The sequence below is a fragment of the Pteropus medius genome, unplaced genomic scaffold, assembly GCF_902729225.1.
Source record: "Pteropus medius unplaced genomic scaffold, Ma_sr-lr_union100, whole genome shotgun sequence".
NCBI lineage: Eukaryota > Metazoa > Chordata > Mammalia > Chiroptera > Pteropodidae > Pteropus > Pteropus medius.
The window spans coordinates 6,564,138-6,586,893 of NW_024351730.1; the positions used below are offsets into that span (position 1 = coordinate 6,564,138).

Genomic DNA, 22,756 nt, shown 5'->3' on the forward strand with positions numbered 1-22,756 from the left:
TAATATGAATGTCATTAACTAGTTATCCTCAGAACTTATGGAATGCAAAAGATACTTTTTTTCGATATAAGAATAAAAGTATTCAAGAGTATCAACATTCTTCTCATGAGTAAATACACTATATTAGAACTTGTAAGTTTAAACAGAAAATGTCCTAATTTAATAATATCAAGCTAAATTTTCTTGCTTTTCAGCTAATTATTTTATGACTTAAAATATTCCCATAAGATATTTCATTTCTACTTATCTATGCAGAGATTGACAAGATTAATCAAAGGAACAGATCTGGTCAAACCTTATAGCCAATTCAAGCAAACAATTAGTCTGGTTATTTAAAAAAATTAATGAAAATAAAACCAGTTAAATGTATAAATTAGTTTGGAAGTTATTTTCAAACCATGGAATCAGAAACTAAAGTAGAAAAGCAGAGACAGGCTGCTTACTTCTAGCTTTCATTATTTTGTCACTTCTAAGATTTCCAATTTGTTTATGAAAAATATAGCTATCTATGCCCTGTCCCAGCTTTCATTCATGAACAAAAGGTAACTGCTTATAATCCATCTTGCCATTCTAACTTCTCAAATACCTGAACTTTGCAAAGAAAATACAAACTACAATTGTCCTAAGAAAACTTAGGATTCTAACTTACCTTAAGAATAAGTTTAAGTATATAAAAACAGCTCAAAACAAAATACCCATTACTGAAAAGCAACTGAAAGTCAAAATAGTTCAATTAATTAGACAAATATTTACCAAGACTATGCGCCTATCACTTTGCCAGCAGCAGTGTGGTAAAAGTTTTGAGGCCCATGGCTTGAAAAAGCCGAGACACTTCTGTTTCTGACTATGATAGAGTAAACAACTAGATTTATTCTCCTGCCTTAAAAATCCGACAAAATATATGAAGCAACAGTTTTCAGACATTAGACAATTAGGCAGCACAGGACAGCAATCCCTCATTGAAGAGAAACAAAGTGAGTCCTATGTTAGCACCAGCTTAGACCTGGAGGTTACAGTACAGGGAGAAAGATCACAGGCAGAGTCAGGTGGTCTTACCAAGTTAAGTAGTCAAAGTTCATAGATCAGAGAAGCCATTGTGGCTAGTATTTGTAGAGAAGTGGTAGCAGTACAAAGAAAGCATTGGAAAATTCCAGAAGGGACCCCTTGAGTCTTTAGCCAAGTACTAGTCTGCACATTTGTGAAAAGAAACTACCCAAAACCTGAGAAAGAACCCTTGGACAGAGAAGATAGAAAAATTTCCAGAGATTAATCAAGGCTGGGAATAGTTTGTGTTCCCTATGGCCAGAGTGGAAGAATCTCCTAATACACAGAAACCATGTAGAATACTTGGAAAAGGTAGTCTCAGTACTGGAACCAATTTAGCCCTATATAAAAGAATACTCTGGTCACATCTAACAAAACTCAAGCCTCGAAAGAATTAAATAGTTTCTAAGTAACTTAACTTTGACCCAGAACAAAGCTTAAAAATATTGAAAGGAATATATATTTTTTTTAAAAAAAAAGCACCCAAAAATGCAAAGTTCACAATGTCTGGAAACCAATCAAAATTTACCCAGCAGTCAAAGAAGCACAAGGATATAATACAAAAAGAGAAGAAAATTTCATCAACAATAAACAGACAAATAATAGAATTAGTAGACAAGGACATTAAATAGACATTGTAAGTATAGTCCATCCATATATTCAAGATGATAGAGGGCATGAGCATGCTAAGGACAGACATGGAAGATATTTAAAAAAAGACCCAAACCTAACTCTCAGAAATGAAAAAATATAACATCTGAGGTGAATAAACAGAAGATGCAATAAAAAACAGATTAGACGAGGAATAAGAAAATTAATGAACTTGAAGACAAAGCTAAATAAAACACAGAAGTTCTTAAAAACTGCATAATAAATGGAGCATCAGTAAGCTGTGGGACCTCAAGTAGCATAACATACAAATCACTGCAGTCTCAGAAGGCAACGGGTGTGAGAAAAACAGTTTTAAGAAATACAGATTGAAAATTTCACAAATCTGATGAAAACCCACAGATCTAAGGAGCTCAACAAAAACTAAAAAAGCATAAAGAAAGCTATAGCAAGGAATACAAGTTGCTGAAAACTGGTAATAGAGAAAAATCTTTAAAAATGGCCAAAGAAAAAAAAGATTACAGAGGAACAAAGATAATCACAGCATACTCATTGTTGAAAAAAAAAAAAATCAAGCTAAAAGATGGTGGAGCAACATCTTTAAAGAATGGGGGAAAACTATCAAACTAGAATTTGACAGTAAAAATATGTTTCACAAAGGCTAAAGATATTTTACAAAAGCTGAAAGAATTAATGATCAGCGCCACAAGAAATGTTAAAGGAAGTACTTCAGATAGAAAGAAAATGAAACTAGACAGAAACCTAGGTTAATATTAAAAAATGAAAAGCATCAAAAATAATGAGTTTGATGATAAATATAAAGACTACATTTGCCGTATTTTTTCAAAAACAAAACCAAAAACATTGTATTTGGGCATAAAATGTATGAGAATAAAAGGAGTTGAAATGGAATCACTGAAAAATATTCAATAAAATAGAAATTAGAAAAAGAGGGAAAAGGAACAAAGAACAGATGAACAAATAGAAAACAAAGAGTAAAATAATAGATTTAAATCCAACCATGTTAAAGATCACATTAATGTAAATGATCTACACTTGAATCAAATGATAAAGCTTGGTCAGCTTGGATAAAATAAAATAAATCTGAACTATCTATAAGAAAACTACTTTAAGTATAAAAACATAAGTTAAAAATAAAAGAATAAAAAAGATATACTAAGCAAAAGAAAGCTGAAATCACTATATTTTGATAGATTTAAGAGCGAGGACTCTTATCAGAGATAATTCATAATGATAAAAGGGACCCAAAACAACCGCAAATCTATGAACACAATAAAATATTCCAGGCAACCATGTACTGAACCAAGTGTCTATAAATAAGATTTCACAACAGAAGTTGAGCCTCTTCCACCAAACGAACCATCACTCTTAACATTACTATGATGTTTTAAAGTCAGGGAACAGAAACAGCTCCAGAACCCAGCTGAGAGAATTACACACAGGACAAAAAGAGCCCCTTCTCATTTAAAAATTTTGGTAAGATTTCCTACTAATACAAACAATTAGGATCAATCTAAAATATTTATTAATATTTCATATGGGTAGCATAGAATATGCCTGAATATTTAAGGAACATGTCAAGATGGTGCTTATCACAGGTCCACAAAGGAAAAATTCAAGAGAATTTTTAAGTCAGTGATCCAAGCTTATTACACATACCTTTCTCCTACATTGATGTTTCTGACAGTCACGCATCTTAACACACTTAGTTTCACATAGATAAGGTTTATGACATGGCATTCGTTTTGTATGCTTTCCACAACGACAATGCTTTTCTACTTCCTGGAAGAATAAAATAAACGCTATTAAAACTAACTTTTGTTAACATGATTTTTTTTTATATTGCAATCTCTGTAATTACTAAAAAAATGAAGAAAAGTTTTAACACAAATTTGTATGAAAGAAAGACTTTACCAAAACTAAAGCTGAATTTCCTAAAATGTTTGTATCTTATTTTGTTCTAAAAAAGATTTCATATGAATTTCCATTATTAAATTTAGTATGAATTTGATATTAAAGAGTAAAACAACACCACACATTAAAAATCACTTACATCTAGTTACACCATGATATCTGCACATCTTGTCACAGTAAAGCAAGAAAATTGGATTATCTAATAAGCTAATTTGTTGACTTGGTAGTATAGTCATAACCAAAGTGACGTATTACTTTAAAGTCTCAATTAAGTCTAGGCGTTTGTTTCTTTCCATCATCACTATGCCTAATTCATCATTGCTTTGCATGTCTTCTGGGAACAAATTACTCCACTCTAGACTACAAAACTAAGAATGTTCAAACTTTTACCAAGCGAAAACAAACAAAAGGTAATTTCTGGATGTGATTTCTGGCATATTCTCCAGCTTCTTCACCATAAATATTAGGTCGCACTCAACAAGATGACACAGATGTTTATGAAACTAAGTAATGGAAAACAATTACAGAACATTCCCATTTGACAATATTATAATAGATAGCTCTTCAAAGTAATTATTACAGGAGATAACTAACTTGTCTACATGTTTCACAAGGACCTCGGTGGCAACGCTGTGAACATCTATGGATTCCACATTCAAGTAATTTGTCACAACTGTCTCCGCAAGTTGGTACATCTTCTGTACAAGGCAAAGAAAATTCTAAAAGCACACAAAAAGTTAATGTTAATAGTAAGATAGTAAGCACTAGTAATAGTAAGCACTAATGACAGGCCATGTTCCTTTGGCTCCCTAAAAATGATAGCCCTTTCAGACTATGAATTTTTGCATCTGCATAACTATTGGAGAAAAGTTAATGAAAATTATCCCTAATATTTGTAAAGTTAATGCTTTTTAAAAAGAATTTGACACATGACAAGTTACCATCCTCAAAAAGCACATTTTTATGAGCTAACTACTTCAGAAATACTTATCTAAAGAAATGAGTAAGATCATGTAAACCTCTATGAAGAATTCTACAATATAGAATTATTTTAAAAAAACCTCTATCTCAAAGCAGCCAAAACTAAATTCGCCTATAACCCAATACACAATGACAATAGCTTACGAGTCTTAGGTTCCCTTTATGAGTTAGGCACTACACTAGTTTATGTGCATTTTATCACTTAATTCTCACAATCATCTTATGAAGAAGGTACTATCACTGTCCCCATTTAACCTAAGAAAACTATAGTTCATGAAGGTGGGATTTGAACCCAGATATGCCTGACTCCAAAGTCTGAGTTTTTAATCCACATCCTATATTGTCTTCTCATCCAAAAGTACAGAAACCTAACATCAAATTTGTATTATTATTGAAAATAAATTGTGAACTCCCAGAGAAATTTAATTAGGAAAGTACTCTAGTTAGCATGAAAAATAATCATATTCCATTGAATGTTTAAAGTCTTACTTGACTTCTGACATGGACAAGATCTTTTCCCAGATCGAGGACATTCTCCACAAGCACCAACATGACAAACTTGCTCACATGTATGATTACCACATGGCAGTGTTTTCCCACATACCTAAAATAAAATGCAATAAGCGCTAATGAAGGACTTAAAAGTTAACCAGAAAGACTTTATACATGACATAATCCATTTTTTCTCTGTATATAATCCATTTTTCAATCACAAATAAGCGACTTCCTTTATGTTCCTCATGTTATGTTTTATATTTTACATAGGTATTATATATACATAAACATATATACACATATATATACATACACGTTTACACACACATTTCTTATGCATCAAAGAGCTTATTTTTAAAATATAACAAAGGAAAAAAGTACATACAGCTTCATATGGCCACCCACTAAAGATTTCTAAATGGTACTAAAATCATGCCAATTCTAGAATAAGCAAATTTATAAAACCAATCCTACTTCCTCATTTAGATTAACTCAAGAAGAGGGGAGGGATATTGGTTGAAGAGAGGGAGAAAGAGCTAGCAAGAAAGACAGTACATATGTATTGAATCCAAAATTCAACAAATAGCTGTTTATTTGGGAAAAAAATTACCCCCAGTAATTAAAATGATATTAAATTGGAAAAGTTTCCTAAAATGTGAATATAATCCATCTGAGTTATTATTCTTCCTCGACTTTTAACCAACTAAACCTAATTAGTATTTCTAATTATGCTTTCTGTATTCTTTAATACCTACCCCCCAAAACACATATATACTTACTCGATCACAGTGCCATAGTGGACTTGCACAGCTTCTTTCAGCTACTTTTTTGCCACAGACACATTTTTGTCTACTGACTCTTGGACAGGGTGGACAACTTCCTAAAATCACAATGATAAATTAGCACAGAAACATTATAAAAGCTATAGAGACTACTTTGACTTTGGCTAATGTTATGACCTTTCACCTGCATGACAAGGATTTTCACATTTATGTTGTCCACAAAGCAACTTCCGTCCACATGGCAGCTGACAGGACCATTTCTTGGCACTGCACCTACGAGGGATGGGTTTTGCTTTCTTACAGTAACAAGTAGTTGTGACCATCTTTGGACAAGGAGGGCATGGCCCTAGAAGCCAATGAGAGGAAAAAAGAAATCAGAAATCAAGTTAAAACTTTCAATTCCTACCCCTATCAGTGGTTTCTATTTTCTTTACTAGTACTTTAAAAGGTATTATCTTTCAATATTTTCTTATGTAAATTTAAGTTTTGAATTTAACTTGCATAATTTTTTTTGCCTCAACATAAGAAGAAATAACCACCTACAAACAATTACGATAACATAACTTACCTGGATGACAGAGGAGTAAACATTTATGACCACAAGGAGGTTTAAATTCTCTCTCACATACTTGGCCACATGAGTGAGGCACAAGCCATGGATCTAAAGGTGGATCTTCTACTTTTCCACAATAGCAATAGTACCTATTAGGTGTATCGGACCGTTTGTATTCAAACCTACATTTTGGACTACAAAGAAAAATTATTGGTTAATTTCATTTGTAAAAGTGACATGAGACAGGAATATAAATATACTTAGTAACACAGTATACTCAATTAGTTTTCTGTAGGGCACTCTCTTCCATTTATATATTAGTAAAAAACAAGATTTTACTAAAATCCATTTCAACCATCTAGAACAGCTCTGTACTATACAATTTCCTGAGATGATGGAACTGTTCTATACCTGCCAAGTACAATATAGTATTCATTAGCCACATATGGCTAGTGAGCACTTGAAATATGGCTAATGCATACAACTGAGAAAGGAAAAGAACTTTTACATTTTTTAAAATTTAAATAACTACATATGGATAGTTGCTACTGTATTACACAGCACATATCTAAAATACAGCTATATCCTGGCTTCACCGCTTATGAGAAAGAGAAGTCTGAACACACCATTTTACTTCAATTAACTTTAATAGCCCCATTAGTAATATGGGAATAAAATCTCTCACAGATAACTGAGAATTATTTTTACAAAGTAACTAGTGCATCTAAAATGTTTTTTAAAACTACACTACCATGACTTTACAAATATATCATTACTTATGGTAATAAGGGGAGGTCTGATGTGGATCTAGGTTTTCTGAAGCCTAAACTTTATAAGATTTAAGGGCCTCTGTTAAGAACTCAAATTTACAAATATAAAATTAGTTACAAAAGTGAACACACAAAGCCTCTGATGTTTATGCCTTATTACCTTGACAATAAATCTACCCTCTAGGTTGCCAGTATGGATAAATTTGCTTTTGTCTTTATTTAGCAGAGATATAAAATTTCTACTCCCAAACTTTTTTAGGACATATAATAGAAGTTCAGGATCAAGTAATCATGAATAAGCCAAACTAATAAAGTACATGTAGAAAAATTAGTAAGACTGAATTATATACACCTGCAGTTTTGAGAGATTTTGAAGATAAAATTGAGAAGCCTAATATCAAAATGTTAGATGACAGAGTCCTATACAATGTGATACTCATGTATCCTAATATAAACTCCAGAAGAGAAGTACCAGAATTGTAACGGATTCTAATCCTGTAGAAAAAAAAAAAAATTCTTTAAAAAGGATAACAAAGAAATTGTTTTGCAGGGAAAAAGAGTCTGAATGATTTTTTAGTTATTGAAAGGAACTAGCAGTTACATAAATTGGAGGGGAATAAAAGCCATCATCAAGTTCCAGATCTTCACAAACCACAGGGTTAACTGAGGGCCAAACATAGATACTGAAACTGCCAATAAAGTAACTTATGAGCTACGATTTTCACTTATTTTACAATTTGATATTCTAACTAAATTAGAAAAATTACCAAGGCCAGGGATAATCTTTCTTTCCGAAATCATCATCCGTCAAAGAAGATACAAGAAACTGGCTGTCTTTAGCCCACTTCTGGATACAGGGCATGTGAAATATACAGAAACATCCCGAACAACTCCAAACCTAAGACAATAATATCAGAAATTAACATGTATGCAATGATTTTTCTTTGATAATTATACAATACTTTACAATAAGCACCACACAAAATTATTTTCAAGAGCAAACCAAGGATTAAAGAAAAAAAATGTTTCCTTCCAGTATTATAGAAGAAATGTTCTTTATAAAAATTTACTTAAATGGAGAACACTTTTAAGAAAAACATTATTAATTATCCAGATTCATTCATGTAGGAATAACTACTAACAATTTGGATAGTCTCCAATATTTTTAAAAAATATTTTCATACTTTTTAAAAAAAATAAGGTCATACTATACTGATATGAAACGTTATAGCCTTTTCTTTTAACATAGTATAAGCATTTACTCTTATCAAATATAATCGTACAATGTGATATTTATAGCTGTACAATATATCATAATTTATTTAACCAATTTCTGGTTTTTGGACATTTAGGTTAGTCCAAATATAAATAATAGTACAAAGGAATGCCCTTTTGTTATATAAAACCTATTAGTCTAGGACTTAATGCTAAATTCTAAAAATTAGGTGAAAAACCTTGAGAATATATATGTATAATTTAAAAGTTTAACGGGTAATAGTAAATTAATTTTTAAAACCTACCAACACTTTGCTATAACTGACAAAATTCAGTTCTCCTTTAATTATAATATTTTGTAACTATTTAATAAAATCAGACATGTAGTATATTGCATAAGCTGCCAGTAGCATTAAAAAAAAAAACCCAACTTCTTAGAGTTCCTCCCAGATCAATGACTGAGAAAAGACAAGAATTGAGAGTGGGGGACAAGCTGGGAATGCCAATAAATGGTACGCTGTTAAACTTTACCACTAAGGGCCAAAGTGTAGTCCTGCTAAGACCCTGTAAAGAATCACGGAAAGTATTCCTGGGACTACCCCAGCCTCACAGCCTCACTCCCTAATAAAGAAGAGGCTAGGGCACTCATCTATCAAGTCCCTGTGGTAGAATGTTGCCCCAAGGAGTATTAACTCCTCAGTACTTCTACACTACACCCATGTCCTGGCTGAGTTCCCAAGGAGAAAGCACTGATGTTATAAAAAAAAAAAAATCCACACACACAGCAAGTGTTTAAGGTGAGATTGTATCCCCACGCAGAGACTATTCATCCATTAAAGATAAAATTATAATAAACCAACCAGATGTGACTCCAGGTACCAAAGGCACCTGCATCTGCTAAGTTATCCTATCCAACCTGTTAAATTTCTGATTCACTCTATATGACCAACCTATTTCATCTGGCCTGATTTTCTTTCTCCAGGCAATGCTGCTATAGTAACAATGGATTAATCTGAGATCTAAATGTTGAGTTTATCATAGTCAGTCATCTCTTCCCCTTAATTCTTCATTAATGCTCTTTTAAATGTACATATAGATAACTTCACCATTAGGCCATAGCGCCTCTGAGTACATGAGTTATGTCTGAATCCATCTTTCCTTAATGACTCCAGCCACTTGCCACAGTGCCTTTAGCACAAGAGAAGCTCACTAATAAACCATAAGTGTCACTGTTATGTTCTACTTCCTTGAAAGCAGAGACCATATCTATCTTTTTTTAAAACCTGCTGAAAGTATTGGAATATAGAACATTTTAACATTTCGGTATTAGTGGTAATGTCTAAAGTATAAAGATACTAAAAAAGGCTTTATCAAATTTATATGTGCATTAAAACTGAAGATACATGCTTCAGTTATATTAATAGTGCTAAAAATATTGGATGCTCATTTAGGGATAATTTTTTTAATTACAGGTTTATAAAATGAAGATCAATAAAATTCTCAAATGAAGCATTTTTAAACAAAAATAAGCAAAGGCATAATAAATGGTTAAGTATTGTAAATGCAACAAAATATTTTGGGGAGATATGTTAATATAGATAAGGAGAAAAACTTACTGCTTGGTTTCTCTTCACTGAAGCAATACAAATTAAGCATGTCATAGCCCCTGCTTGAAAAGCTTCATTTACATACTGTTTTGTTCGCTCTAATTCACATGTATCTCCATCTTGAAATTTAAAAGTTGAAAACCATGTTAAGCAACATCTGAAAATAACACAAACTCACTAATAGCACCACATTATGTGAGAACTGTCTAGCAGTATCAATTGCTCAAAGTATAGCTAAAAATTAGAAGTTTAAAAAAACAACCAGTGAGCTGGCTGAGCTGCCAAGGGGTCACAAGGTCCATGCATTAAATCTTATCTTTTTGATTCAAAAACAGTACCTTAACCCTCTCTCAGAGTGTACTTGCTTTTATTGCTGTTTGAGTCCTTAACAACTTTGGTGGGGGCAGAGCCATAGGCAAGAGCAAGAAGCTGTCAGGTAACAAGGGAAAGCATAAGTGAAAGGAACTGAAAGTCAAAGCTCAGCAGAGCCATTTAACCTAAATACAAGCATGTGTGTTTATCTGTTTGACACACAGCATATTCTTAATAAAGACTTGTTGAATGAAAAGATCCTGAGATCATCATAGTATAATAACCTTGTTTCATTGAATTATGTTCACTATTTCTGCTTAAAAAGGAAGCATGAACTTCTTAGGGAAAAAAAGTTATTAGACTATACTTTCTTTAAGCAATTATTGAGCATTTAGTTGCCAGGCACTGTACTATTAGTATTTCAGTAGGATTAAATGAGCTGTATTATCTTCATCTTAGAGAAAACTAAAGCACAGAACAATTAAGCAACTTCAGTATGACTCCAAAGTGAGCCCTCTTAACTGCTCTGCTAAGCTGCAGCATAGGGTTACTACAGGAAGGTCCAAGAAATAACAAGTAACAGCAAAATGAGAGGCAGAACTACCAAAAGCACACATGACACCAAAAGGGCAGTAATCTGAGTCACTTTAAGGTAAGAAATAAAGCAACATGCCTTTAGTATAATAAAGATGGTTCAATAGAGACTGACTGACAGCATAAGCTATCATAAGTATAGAACTTATGGCAATAAAATAGTTCAAAGCAAAATTTAAGTTACCAAAAAGAAAAATTAATAGGACATGTGGATAATTCTTTACTTTCTAAAATCATCTAAGTAAGCACAGAACTTACAAAAACTTGCTCTACCATAATATTTACAAATATAATTTAGGATGTTCAACAAAATATACATAACATTACTCTAAAAACGATAAAATATTATAAATTATTAGATAATTGCTTTATTGTAAATAAACACTGAAGTTTAAAGAGTATCCTTAAAATCAGACTTAATAATCATATTCGGTGTGCTTATTCGGTTTTTCAGCATAGCTGGCTTTAATAAATGTATAACATTTGAAATTTCACCTAATTTAACAGTTAACAGGTAAAACAATATGAAAACAAGATGAATTAGGCTTTAACAAAACAAAGATGAATCTTTTCTTTATAAAATTTATGCAAGATTTCTTTGAAAACTGTATTAAAGTTTGGCTGCAACAATAAAGTAAACTGCCCAAGATGTCACAGTAAAAGTAAACTGCCCAAGATGTCACAGTAGATAGTATGGCATTTGAAGTCATGCATTTTAAAAAGATCACCCTAGCAACTGAAGGAAAATGAGGACAAGGAGGCCAAGGAGGCCAAGGAGGCCAAGACTAAAAGCATAAAGTACCAGTTAAGAGGTGGTTATAGCAGATAAATCAAAAATGACCTAATGTATCTATGTCTCAGTTTTCTCACCTTTAAAATAGAAATAAATAGCAATAGCTACCTCACAGTTATCATGTGGATTTAGTTCACATATTAAACAGCTGTAGGGGGCTGAATTATGGCAATGTTAGTGGATAGAAGAGGGGTGATTTAAGAAATTTAGGAAGTAAATTTAGGAAGTAAAATTCAGCAGGACTCGGTAACATTTAGATTGTGTTTCTTTTAAAAGTTGATGTTCATGTCAAGATTAAGAAGGAAAGAATGCTGTATTTGATGAGATGTCTGACATGGGCAGGGGGAGGAGCGATAGTGAATGAAACGCACTCATGCCATGTATGTACCATCGTGGCTCCCAGGTTTCTGGCTTGGATGAGTGACTGGGAAAATTGTGGTGCTACTCATTGAGATAAAGAAAATAGGAGAAAAAATAAAGTATCTTTCAACATATGTTTGATGTGTCTATGGGCCAGCAAGAGAGAGATACCCATCAGGAAGCTGAACATGCAAGTCTGAAATTTGAGAGAAGAGTCATAAAAGCACAAAAGCTGTGCTAAGACAAAACAAATAAAGTTCTTTGGTAAAGTTCTGGTGCCCAATTCCCTAACATGAGATGAAAACCATCTTATTACCCTGGCATTTATTGTTCTTAAATCAAGTGATCAAATATCCTTACTTACACAAAGGAATAAGAATCAACATTTATGGATTTGACACAAAACAGCAAAGGAAAAACTGCCTTAATACGTTAAAACCCATATTAAAAATGAATAAAACTTATGTTTCCTAAACACTAGAAAGAAATACTGAGTTACATCTCTGAGTTTCCTATTTTAAAAAAAAGTCATTCTCTATCTAGAATGTTTTAAGTGAGGTCCTTTTGAAGCAGACAACTTCTTAAGGTTACTTTCTATGATGAAGTCCTCCAGAAGCAAGAAACCTCTGATCCTAAGGTTACTCTTTATCAACTTTTACCTGGCTGAGCCGAACTTCTTAGTCAAGCTTCCTAATCTTTAATTCCTTAGCAAATATGGTAAATTCCTTGGAAACCTACTTGATGATGTGTACCTATCCCCATGATGCCATCAGTATAATCGGTCAACTAATGGTAATACACGCAAAAATGTTTCTAATAACAACTTTAAGTATAAAATGTGGAAAGTGTAAAGCACTTACCTTTAAAATAATCTATTTTTACACTTAGTACCAAATCCTTCACAGTAGCATCACTTTGGCCCCTCTCATAAATGAATATGGCTTTAGAGTAACCCAAGTATAAATAACATATAATGTGATTATACACATTAAACCTAGGAAGACTTAGTTAAAAAAAAAGTATGAAAGTCAAAAGTTGAAAGATATAAAGGAATAAAGCTGAGACATGAAAGTGACTTCAAGACACATTTAATATGATGAAAAAGAAAAAAATGACACATAGACTTAAAGGAGTAATCAAAGTCCTCAAGCCTAATCAAATCCTAACAAGAAACAACTTGACCCCACTCAGCTCGCAAGGAGATTTCACTTCCCCCTCCTAACTTTCTAACGAAATGCCAAATAGAATGCAGAGGAGAACTCCTAAGGCTGTGAGGGACACTACCATCCTATTTGCCTTATAGAAAGATCAGTGTTATGTAACATATAATTCAAGCAGTAAAATGTATAAAAATCAACTCTACAACCCCACAATGTCCATTCTTAAGATGCAAAAACTATTCCGTATAGAGTAAAAGTGTTTTTAAAAAGTCAGGGATATATTTTCATTAATATCAAATCAAAAAGTCCAAAATTAAAAGATCATACAGTACCTGTCTGAGTAGTGTAAGTTATAAATGTATTAGCAACTATTTCTCCTCGTTTTCCTTCAAAATCTTCATCTCCTTCTTCTTCAGAGGAAGAGCTAAAGTGTTCTTCAACAAGTTTTTTGGCCGCAGCTTGATTAGCCTTCTTGATTTCCTCAAATTTCCTTTGAGATATTAATTCCGCTTAAAAGAAAAAAAATGAGTTTCATTTCTGCAAAACAATCCCTTGAAATGCAAGGCATGATGTACTAATATATTATTTTAAAACGCAGTTTTAAAAATCACCTTTGGAGCATTCTATTTTATCATCGTTCATGAAAAAAAGTATTTTCAAATTTCTCGTCACACAACTAAAAGGAATACCACAATGAAAATTTGACTTTTGTTAAACATCCTGCTAAATGCAATGAATTGTTCTAGAAATTGAGTGACTAACAAATCAATTAAAATAAAGGTATGACAAAAATATCAAAAAAAATGGTAAACAATTTCAAGATAAGGACAGTAACAAAAATTAAAATTGGATGTTTAAAAAATAAATTGTATACAGCGATTTTTTAGGAGGTGGGATACATGCCCACTGGTAACACCCCAAATCAGCAGGAGTTGGGTGCTTTATTTAAACAACCCCCTTTCTCACTACAGCCCATCCTGGCCTGGCCAAACAATATTCCCTGCATTCCCACTGTTTATATAATGTGTTTTAGAAAGCTCAAGGACATTTTGCCTTTATTAAAATGTGGTCATGAGGGGAGGAAAAAAATGGCATAGATGATACTCTGTTCATCCCTCTGGCAACCAAATCAAAGTTGTGACGGAAACAAGGAGCAGCAGCAAGGAAAAATCACCTGGGACCTAGATGAACAAGCCATACAACTAGAGAGAAATCCAAGAAAGCATCCTGCAACAACAGAAGATAGGACAGGCGAGGATGCAGGGCTGCCCGGTCTCAAGTAGCTGGGTGAGACGGAGCGGCAGAAGCCTCTTAAAGGGGCCATGTCCATGAGCAGATTTTCATGGTGAGGGACCTTCTTGCTCTGAGCACCAGTGCCGAATCGGCTACTGCAGGGGCACCAGAGACTTACAGGGAAACACTGTCGGAGTGAGGGCCAAAGGGAGACTCGCCTCTGTACGGAAATGCCTGCAATATTCATTGTTCCCTGTTGAGCCTTCTCCACTCCCAGTGCACCAGACACAGCGCCACCATAGCCATGACATCATCAAACTGGATAACAGAGGTCTCTCAGCCAGAGGATTCCCTGAAACCCCGCCTCCCCCAATTGGCGGCCCCAACCAAGCCTCATCCAGGTATATCCTCAGCGAGTCAGGTGCTCTTTGCTGAGCAGCCCCTAGACTCACACTGGAGGCAGCTGGCCTCAGTTTCTGGTGTGGCTTTTTGAGGCAACTATAAGCACAGCATCTGTGGATTACTTGCTGAATCTTAACAGGTGGCCCCAGAGGTGCTGAAGCTTGGGCTAAATTTGGCCTGCAGCTGAACCACTCTCAGGACTGCGCCACTGGACATCTACTTCACAAATCCACACTAATAAGACCAGGAAACTTAGGAGCTTTGCTTAGTACATAGACAGACACGGAAAGGCAGCCAAAATGAGAAGACAAAGAAGGAGAAACCATATGAGAGAACAGAACGGAGATCCAGAAATAATGGAGTCAAGTGATCTAACAGATGCAGAGTTCAAAACACTGGTTATAAAGATGTTCAATGAACTTTTGGGAAGTGAAGATAAATTCAGTAAGAACTTCAACAAAGATAAAAAACATAAAAATGGAAAGGGAAATTATAAAAGGGAATCAGTCTGAAATGAAGAACACATTATCTGAGATGAGAAGTGTATTAAATGGAATAAACAAAGGAATAAACAAAGTGAATAAAGAAAAAGATCAAATGCCCTATCTAGAGGATGGGAAAGCCAAGGGCATGCAATCAGAACGGCAAAAGATGCCAAGACTTTAATTTAAGGAAAATATGGGACACTATTAAGGCTCCAAATATCTTTCTGATTGGCGTAACTGAAGAAAATCAACATGTTCAACAGCTATTTGAAGAAATAATGATGGAAAACTTCCCTCACCTGGTAAAGGAAATAGACATAAATCCCCAGGAAGCTCAGAGAATTCCAAACATCAGGGATCCAAAGAGGTCCACACCAAGACACATCATAATTAAAATGCCAAAGGTTAAATACAAAGAAAGAATATTAAAAGCAGCAAGAGAAAAACAGATAATTACTTATAAGGGAACACCCATAATACTGGCAGCTGATTTCTCAAAAGAAACTATGCAGGATAGAAGGGCTTGGCAAAAAATATTTGACATGATGAAGACCCAGGATCTACAATCAAGGATACTTTATCCAGCAAAGCTATCATTTAGAGTTGAAGAACACATAAAGAGCTTCCCAGACAAAAATAAGCTAAAAGAATTTATCACCACCAAGCCAGTATTACAAGAAATGATGGAGGGACTTCTTTAAGAAGAAAACACATGTATCAAAAATAGGAATAAAGAATGGTAACAACTACATTCCTATCAATAAGTACCTTAAATAGAAAAGAATTAAGAGCTCCAACCAAAAGATAGAGTAGCTAAAAGGATAAGAAAACAAGACTCCTACATATGAAAAGGGGATGGAAAAAGATATTGTTTTGATGGACCTAGAAGGTATTTAAGTCAGACAGAGAAAGATAAACTATATGATTTTACTTATATGCGGAATCTAAGGAATAAAAAGAACAAACTAACCAAAAACAGAGTCACAAACATAATGGACTATTTGAAACGGACAGAGGTGAGGGGGGCTGGGAGAATGGGGTGAAGGGTTAAAGAAGTACAAATTAGTAGCTGATGGATTGTCATGGGTTTGGGGAGCACGGTATAGGGAATGCAGTTAGCATTAATATGTTGGCGAGGTGGAGGGTCAGGGGAGGGAGGGAGCAATTGGGGGGATCGTTTTACAAACTATATAGATGTCTAACCAATGTACTGTATACTTGAAACTTATTTAAATAAATTTTAAAAAAATGTAGTCACAAAACAAATATATATAACATTAATCCACACAAAATGTTTCTAACAGAAAATATGCTTCGTATAACAACTTTATTCCAAAAAGAAATGCTAAATAAGTTTTGGATTAGTTCTTCCATTATTCTCTTTAGCACTGTCTGTACTTATCATTGTGTTACTTGGTCAAATGCAAAAAAAAAAAAAAAACAATTAGATTACCTCATAGCACATTCCCAAAGAGACTTCAAACTCCTCAAGACCAAAGACCATGGGAATTTTCTTCAAACACTAAGTGCTAATAAACTCCTATGGACAGCAACCATAGTTTAAGAAAGGAGTCACAAACTGAACTCATAAGTGCCCATACTGAGAGGATTTTAAGTTTACTAATTTAAAATTTTTAATTATTAATTTGGAATTTACTTTATGCTTGCAATTGATGAGCCACTACCAAAATAAGCTTTCTTATTTTAGGTGGCGAATTTGTACTTAATGATGTTTTATCTTTTATTTCCCCATGAAATGTTTTCCTTTTCTTGTTGCAGACAGTTTCATTGAGGATTATGTAGTATTTCAAGTAAAACTGGAGGAAAATGTACAGTGCCCATGTAAGAATCTTTGAATGTTATGAGAAAAGTTAATGGCTAGAAGATATGACTCAAACTTGATATATAATAAGAGGTGACGAATGTCAATTATGGGAAATAAGCACTTAAATATATTTTTTAAAAGGCTGAATTAGAAAATAAAAACATTCATAACCTGATCAATTTATCCACCTAAGATTATCTTCAGGAAAGCTGACAAAGCAATCTTCCCATATATTATTTCTTAGAGTCAAATCTCAATCATCCAGGTTAAGAATGCCTGCTTTTCTACTACCCGTAAAATCCAAGAAAGTTTACCAAAACTGTTCACAGATCTCCCAACTTGCTAACCTCACCATCACCATCATAAACTCAGAAACTGAAAGCTAAGAGAATACCGCCTAACTTTAAAATTAGCTTAGTGAGGAAAAGCACTCAGAAGCTCTATTTGCTCCTCCCCTCCAAAAAATATATTCTGAAAAATACATTCCAAACACAAAAATAAAATTTCAGGGATTATTCCCATGGCCCCATGCACTCTTCCATAAGTAAGGACAATTTAGAATTGTGTGTATGAATACCCCGTACCTTTAAAATCAGCTTTGAGAAAAAACACTCTGAAGCTCCATTTCCTCTTCCCCCAAAAAATATATTTTGAAAAACACATTCCAAACACAAAAATGAAATGATTTCAGGGATTATTCCTGTGACCCCAAACACTCCACTACTAAAGCCAACTTAAGAGTCGTGTGTATGCTCTCAGGCTCCACTAAAACACAGCCTTGGACATTGACATGCTAGAGGAGGACACACCAGACACATCCAGGAAAGGACATGAAATTTACGACTAGGAACTGAGAAAACTACCACAAGCTAAAGTGCTTCCAGGATATAGACAAATGAAGTTAGTAAACTAAAGCAATCAGGTAAAGATGGCAAATGACAATTAGCTCCAGAAGTAGGAGACACATTGGGAAATGGAGTCTCTAAGCCCAAGCTAAATGGGATTTCTGCTACTCGGTCCAAGTGACTGTTGCCACACACAAAGGGACTAAAGCCACATATATTATTTTACAAGAAAAGCTGTTTACCAGATTTTTAAAAGAAAAGAAAAAACAAAAACGATGAGAACCAATTTCGATTTAAAGTATCTGCTAACAGAACCAAACCACCGTATAGGCTAAATCAGACCTCCGGGCCACAATTTGCAACTTTCGGTCTAGGGATTCAGTAGGCAGAGTGAGGGGAAGAACACTGGACAAAGAAGTAACAAAGATTAATATTAATTAAAATTAAAATAAAAGATTAAAAAATAAGATAAAATTAAGATGAGAATCTGCCTAGAATGCCGAAAAGAGTAGCTGCCCGAAAGGTTTGAGAGGTGGGGCCAATAATAAACTCTCGAAGGAAAAGAAAAGAAGTGAATGAGAGCAAAGGCAGAGGCAGTTCTGACGAGTAAGTGCCTTAGCAGCCTTCCAGGTGAGACGGAGGTCGGAAGCCAACTTCACCACTGGCTACGGAAGTCTGCGGTGCTTCAGATCCCGCGGGGCTGCGCTACCTGCAGCCGCAGCGGTCGCGGCTCCACCGGGGCTGCAGCCAGGACCACCAGCGCCCACCGACCCCTTCTCTCGCCCTCCTCCGGCGCCGCGGAGATGGATTCCATTTCCTGAGGAGGGGGCCGCAGTGGCCCGTCCTCGGGCTCGGCCTCGGCCACCGGCCACCTGACGCCAGGAAGCTTCCATCTGTGCAGAGGGGAAAAAAAAAAAGAGTGGAAGGAGAGTGAGTGCAGAGGCGCCGAGGCGGGGAAAACGCGGGCAGTCGGGGGAAGCCGGTGTGAGGGGCCGAATGAGAGGGGTCTCCGCAGGGCGGGGACAAGATTTGAAAAGGTCGCGGCCCTGTCTCTCCCCGAGGGCGCGTCCCTGCTATACCCGGGCTTTGGAGATGGACCGAGGAGGGAAGAGGGCTAGGCAGAGACATGGACTGCGGGGCAAGGAGCATCCAGCACCGGATAGTGAGAGCGGGAGAAAGGGAAAGCGCCTCCTCCGCCTCTGAGGGAGGGCGGTGAGGGGAGAGATACCGACTGACCTCTTGGCTCCGGGAAACCAACTGCAGGGGTGGACCCCCAGAAAAGCTACGTCTCCTTACCGACGGTGCCTGCCCCCCACGACTACAACTCCCAGAAGCACCCGTCCACGGGCCGCAGAACGCGTGGCATCACTGGCCGCTTCCTTATCCGGGAGTGTCAGGAGTGGGCAGAGGGGGAGCGGTTGGGGAGGGAGCTCTGGGCGCGTGCGCCGATTGAGCTAGGCCTTTGGGAACTACAATTCCCGGCATGCTCTTGGTCCCTGGGGAGGTCGACGTCCAGAGAGGGACAAGGTGGAGAGGTGTGCCGGCCCTGAGACGTTCTTTACCCTAGAGGATGGTGCTGCTTCTGCGCAGCTACCTAAATGCATGTGGGTATCAGCATACTGTCGGTGTGTCTGTAATTGACTGCCGTCCATGTTTAGCCTTGCCTTTGGGCTATTATCTGGCAGAAAACTTTTCTTACTGACGTTTAAAAACACTTATAATGAAAACAGTCTGTGTCAGGGAAGAGGGCGGGAAAACAGGGAATGTTGCTGCCTTCTGAATTGCTAAAGCGATGTAGAGGATAAATCTAACACCTATTATAATAGTCTTTTATAATTTGTAATATGCTTTTCCTGAGCAGGCCGATTTTACCTTCGCAACAGCTCTCTAAATTAGATTTTGTTAAGGAAAGTAGTTGAGAGCCAGGACCTATATCTTGTGACTTTGCTGAGTTTTCCAAGAAGAGATAGATAGATTAGATAGATAGATTTCAAAAATGTGGGGGTCTGTCTGGGATTGAGAAATACATTGATTGTTGTTTGGGACTACGGAGCATATGTAAGTTAGAACACATTTTCAGAAACTACCTTTACTGATATTTTTACTTTGAAATTTCAGATATTTGGAGTAAACAAGAGTTCTTTGTGGTAATCAGAACCCAAGAAATATATGAAGAAGATAAAGATATAATTAAAGATTATAAAGACTGAAAAAGGTACAGTTATAATTAATTTTAATTCTTAAAAAAAGATGCTACACGAATAGCTAAAAACAGAAGACTGACAATACTAAGTGTTGACAATAATGGAAAACTGGAACTCTCATACTTACTGATGGGAATGAAAATTGGTTCAAACACTTTCAAAAATGTTCTGCATTATCTATTAAAGCTAACCATGGACCTACTTCTAAAGCACTATGACCAAGCAACTCTATTTCTGGATATTTTCCTAAAAGAAATGAGTGCATAGCTCCACAAAAGCTCATGCTTATAGCAGCTTTGTTCATAACAGCCAAAAACTAGAAACAACTCTCATGTCCATTAACAGAATAGAAAATTAATTATGGTATATACATGTAAAGGAATACTACTCAAAAAAAAAAAAAAAAAACTGATGCACGTAGCAAGATTGGTGAACCTCAAAGATATGTTAAACACAGGGGGCCAGACACAACAGAGTAGTTACTTTTGGTTCCAATTTCGTGAGTTCTCAAACAAGTAATAGAAGCCAAATTGGTGCTTACCTCTGGTGGGAGTGGGAGGATTTTAACAGGAAAGAAGTATGAGATAGCCATCCTCCTGAATGATGGAAAAATTCTATATGGATCTGGGTAGTAGTTTCACTTGTATGTACATATGTAAAAAAAAATCATATATTTATGATTTGTACCATTTACTATATGATACACCTCAATTTTTAAAATAATTATAAAATAGATATAGGAAAAATAATATATCTGAGCACTTTTATTGTCTAGCCATTTGAAAAATGTGACTTAATTGTATTAATTTGTCCATTACTGGCATATCCTAGTATGGATTCTTTTCGCCGGTATATCCATACATAGCTCCCCAAATACATTTATCCTTAACAAATATACCTATACTTAGGTAAACACAGTGCCAGTTATCAATTTATTGCCCCTCAGCTTCAATTCACCCTTCAATATATGCTCTGTGAAAATGGACAGAATTCCTTTAAGCATCGCCACAGAGAGCACCAGATTAAGTTCTCTCAGCAGAGGGCACTGGAGAGACATTGCAGGAGGGAAGGTATTCTCCCGTATTTCCTGCTGAGGCACAGTGGGTCAGCGGCCTTGAAGCCTTCTCCTGGCCTGCGATCACCTTCTAGCAGCCCTCTCAACGTGGAATTTGGCCCCAAGGCTTCCTGCAAACACCAACAACCTGAGTTGCCACTCACTTTGCAGTCAACATGCTCTTCACCTGCCACCACTTTCACTTCAGACCCAGGCACAGTACAACTGTGCCTTGGCTCCCACTTTCTCTGCATGCCCACCCCACAGGTTCCTGATCACCTGCACTCCAGATGGACTGCACAGCAGCTGTGGCCGGAACAAACCAGCAAGCTTGTCTGCTATCCAGTGGGCTGAAACTACACCTTCTTTAATAAGATCTGAACCCTAGCCTTGAAGAGGGGGGCCCTTCCAAGTTTGTCCTTCCTTGGGTACTCTCCATTGGCCTTAGAATACTATATGCGGTTTCCTTATAATCATTCTTTTGTCGGGGCTTAATAATTCTTTATACTAAACTTAACTCACTATGTGGTTTCTATTCCTGATTCAACCCAGACTGATACAGGCACTGCATACATTTTATATCAGTTTTACTTGAAATAACTGAATATGACCCAACCAAACTGACTGCAACTTACACACACACACACACACAAAGAGAAAGTGTTGAGAATGAAATATATGACATAAAGTGCAGTATATACCAGCCAAAATAAGAAAGATGTTCTGTTAAATGTGGGGCAGAAGAGAGTTAGAAAAATTAAATAATTAGGTTAATTTTCCCAGCCAAGTTAAAATGCATATAACTTTAGGGTACTGATTCCTTTTTCCTTTCCTTTTTTTTCTTTTTTTTTCTTTTTTAAAGTAATATGCAGAATTGAATGATATAAACAGTATATAATGTGAATTTCAGGGAAATAAAATATTTTTCTTTAAACTGTGCTATTTTACTTTTTCTAGGAAAACCTTAATAACAGGTGAAATCAACCTAACATCTACTTATATTTAATGTAAACTTTTAAAACTATTCAGCTAAGTAATCCATCTATCTATCAATAATTGAGTCTAGCCAATATCCAATACTGACAGGCACTGAGCATGGAAAGGGTTTGCTGTAAGTACCAAAATAAGGATGGAAAGCTCATGAAAATGCTGAGAACTGAGGAAATTATAAAGGGTAGAGTAAGATTTGAATGGGATGGAAGGAAGCATACTGAGTGATAGTTTGAAACCAGCATAAGCCAAGGTGTAGAGGTGAAAATAAACATGACACATATTTGAACCAGAAAGGAAAATATCCCCTTGAATCCCAAAGGTGGAAAGATGAATCCCAACGGAGGAAAGGCAAAGGTATAAATAGGTTTGAAGAGGAACTTGAAATCAGAAATAGAAAATTTGGTCTCAATGTTGACAGTAAGGAGCCACTATGAGGTTCAGAAGGGGGGGTGACATCATAAAAGGAAGATTTTTCAGGAAAACTAATGTAAAAATAATAGGAAAA

The 22,756-nt window shown here is 35.6% G+C and overlaps 1 protein-coding gene across 2 annotated transcripts in view; it reads right to left on the bottom strand.

The window, feature by feature from the left end:
- The window catches only part of NFXL1 (nuclear transcription factor, X-box binding like 1), a 50,826-nt gene extending 31,404 nt beyond the window's left edge, over window positions 1-19,422 (bottom strand). The window contains exons 1-11 of one of the 2 annotated variants that reach the window (XM_039845141.1): window positions 19,237-19,371; window positions 18,710-18,893; window positions 13,543-13,719; window positions 10,001-10,110; window positions 7,937-8,067; window positions 6,415-6,593; window positions 6,031-6,192; window positions 5,844-5,944; window positions 5,059-5,173; window positions 4,183-4,307; window positions 3,334-3,456 (exon numbers count right to left, since the gene is read on the bottom strand). In XM_039845141.1, coding sequence (XP_039701075.1) covers window positions 3,334-3,456; window positions 4,183-4,307; window positions 5,059-5,173; window positions 5,844-5,944; window positions 6,031-6,192; window positions 6,415-6,593; window positions 7,937-8,067; window positions 10,001-10,110; window positions 13,543-13,719; window positions 18,710-18,893 — 1,407 coding nt within the window. In that variant the 5' untranslated portion in view covers window positions 19,237-19,371. Of the gene's footprint in view, window positions 1-3,333; window positions 3,457-4,182; window positions 4,308-5,058; window positions 5,174-5,843; window positions 5,945-6,030; window positions 6,193-6,414; window positions 6,594-7,936; window positions 8,068-10,000; window positions 10,111-13,542; window positions 13,720-18,709; window positions 18,894-19,236 lie in introns of both variants that reach the window. The other variant, XM_039845140.1, reaches the window with a different exon arrangement.
- Window positions 19,423-22,756: the final 3,334 nt, after the last annotated feature.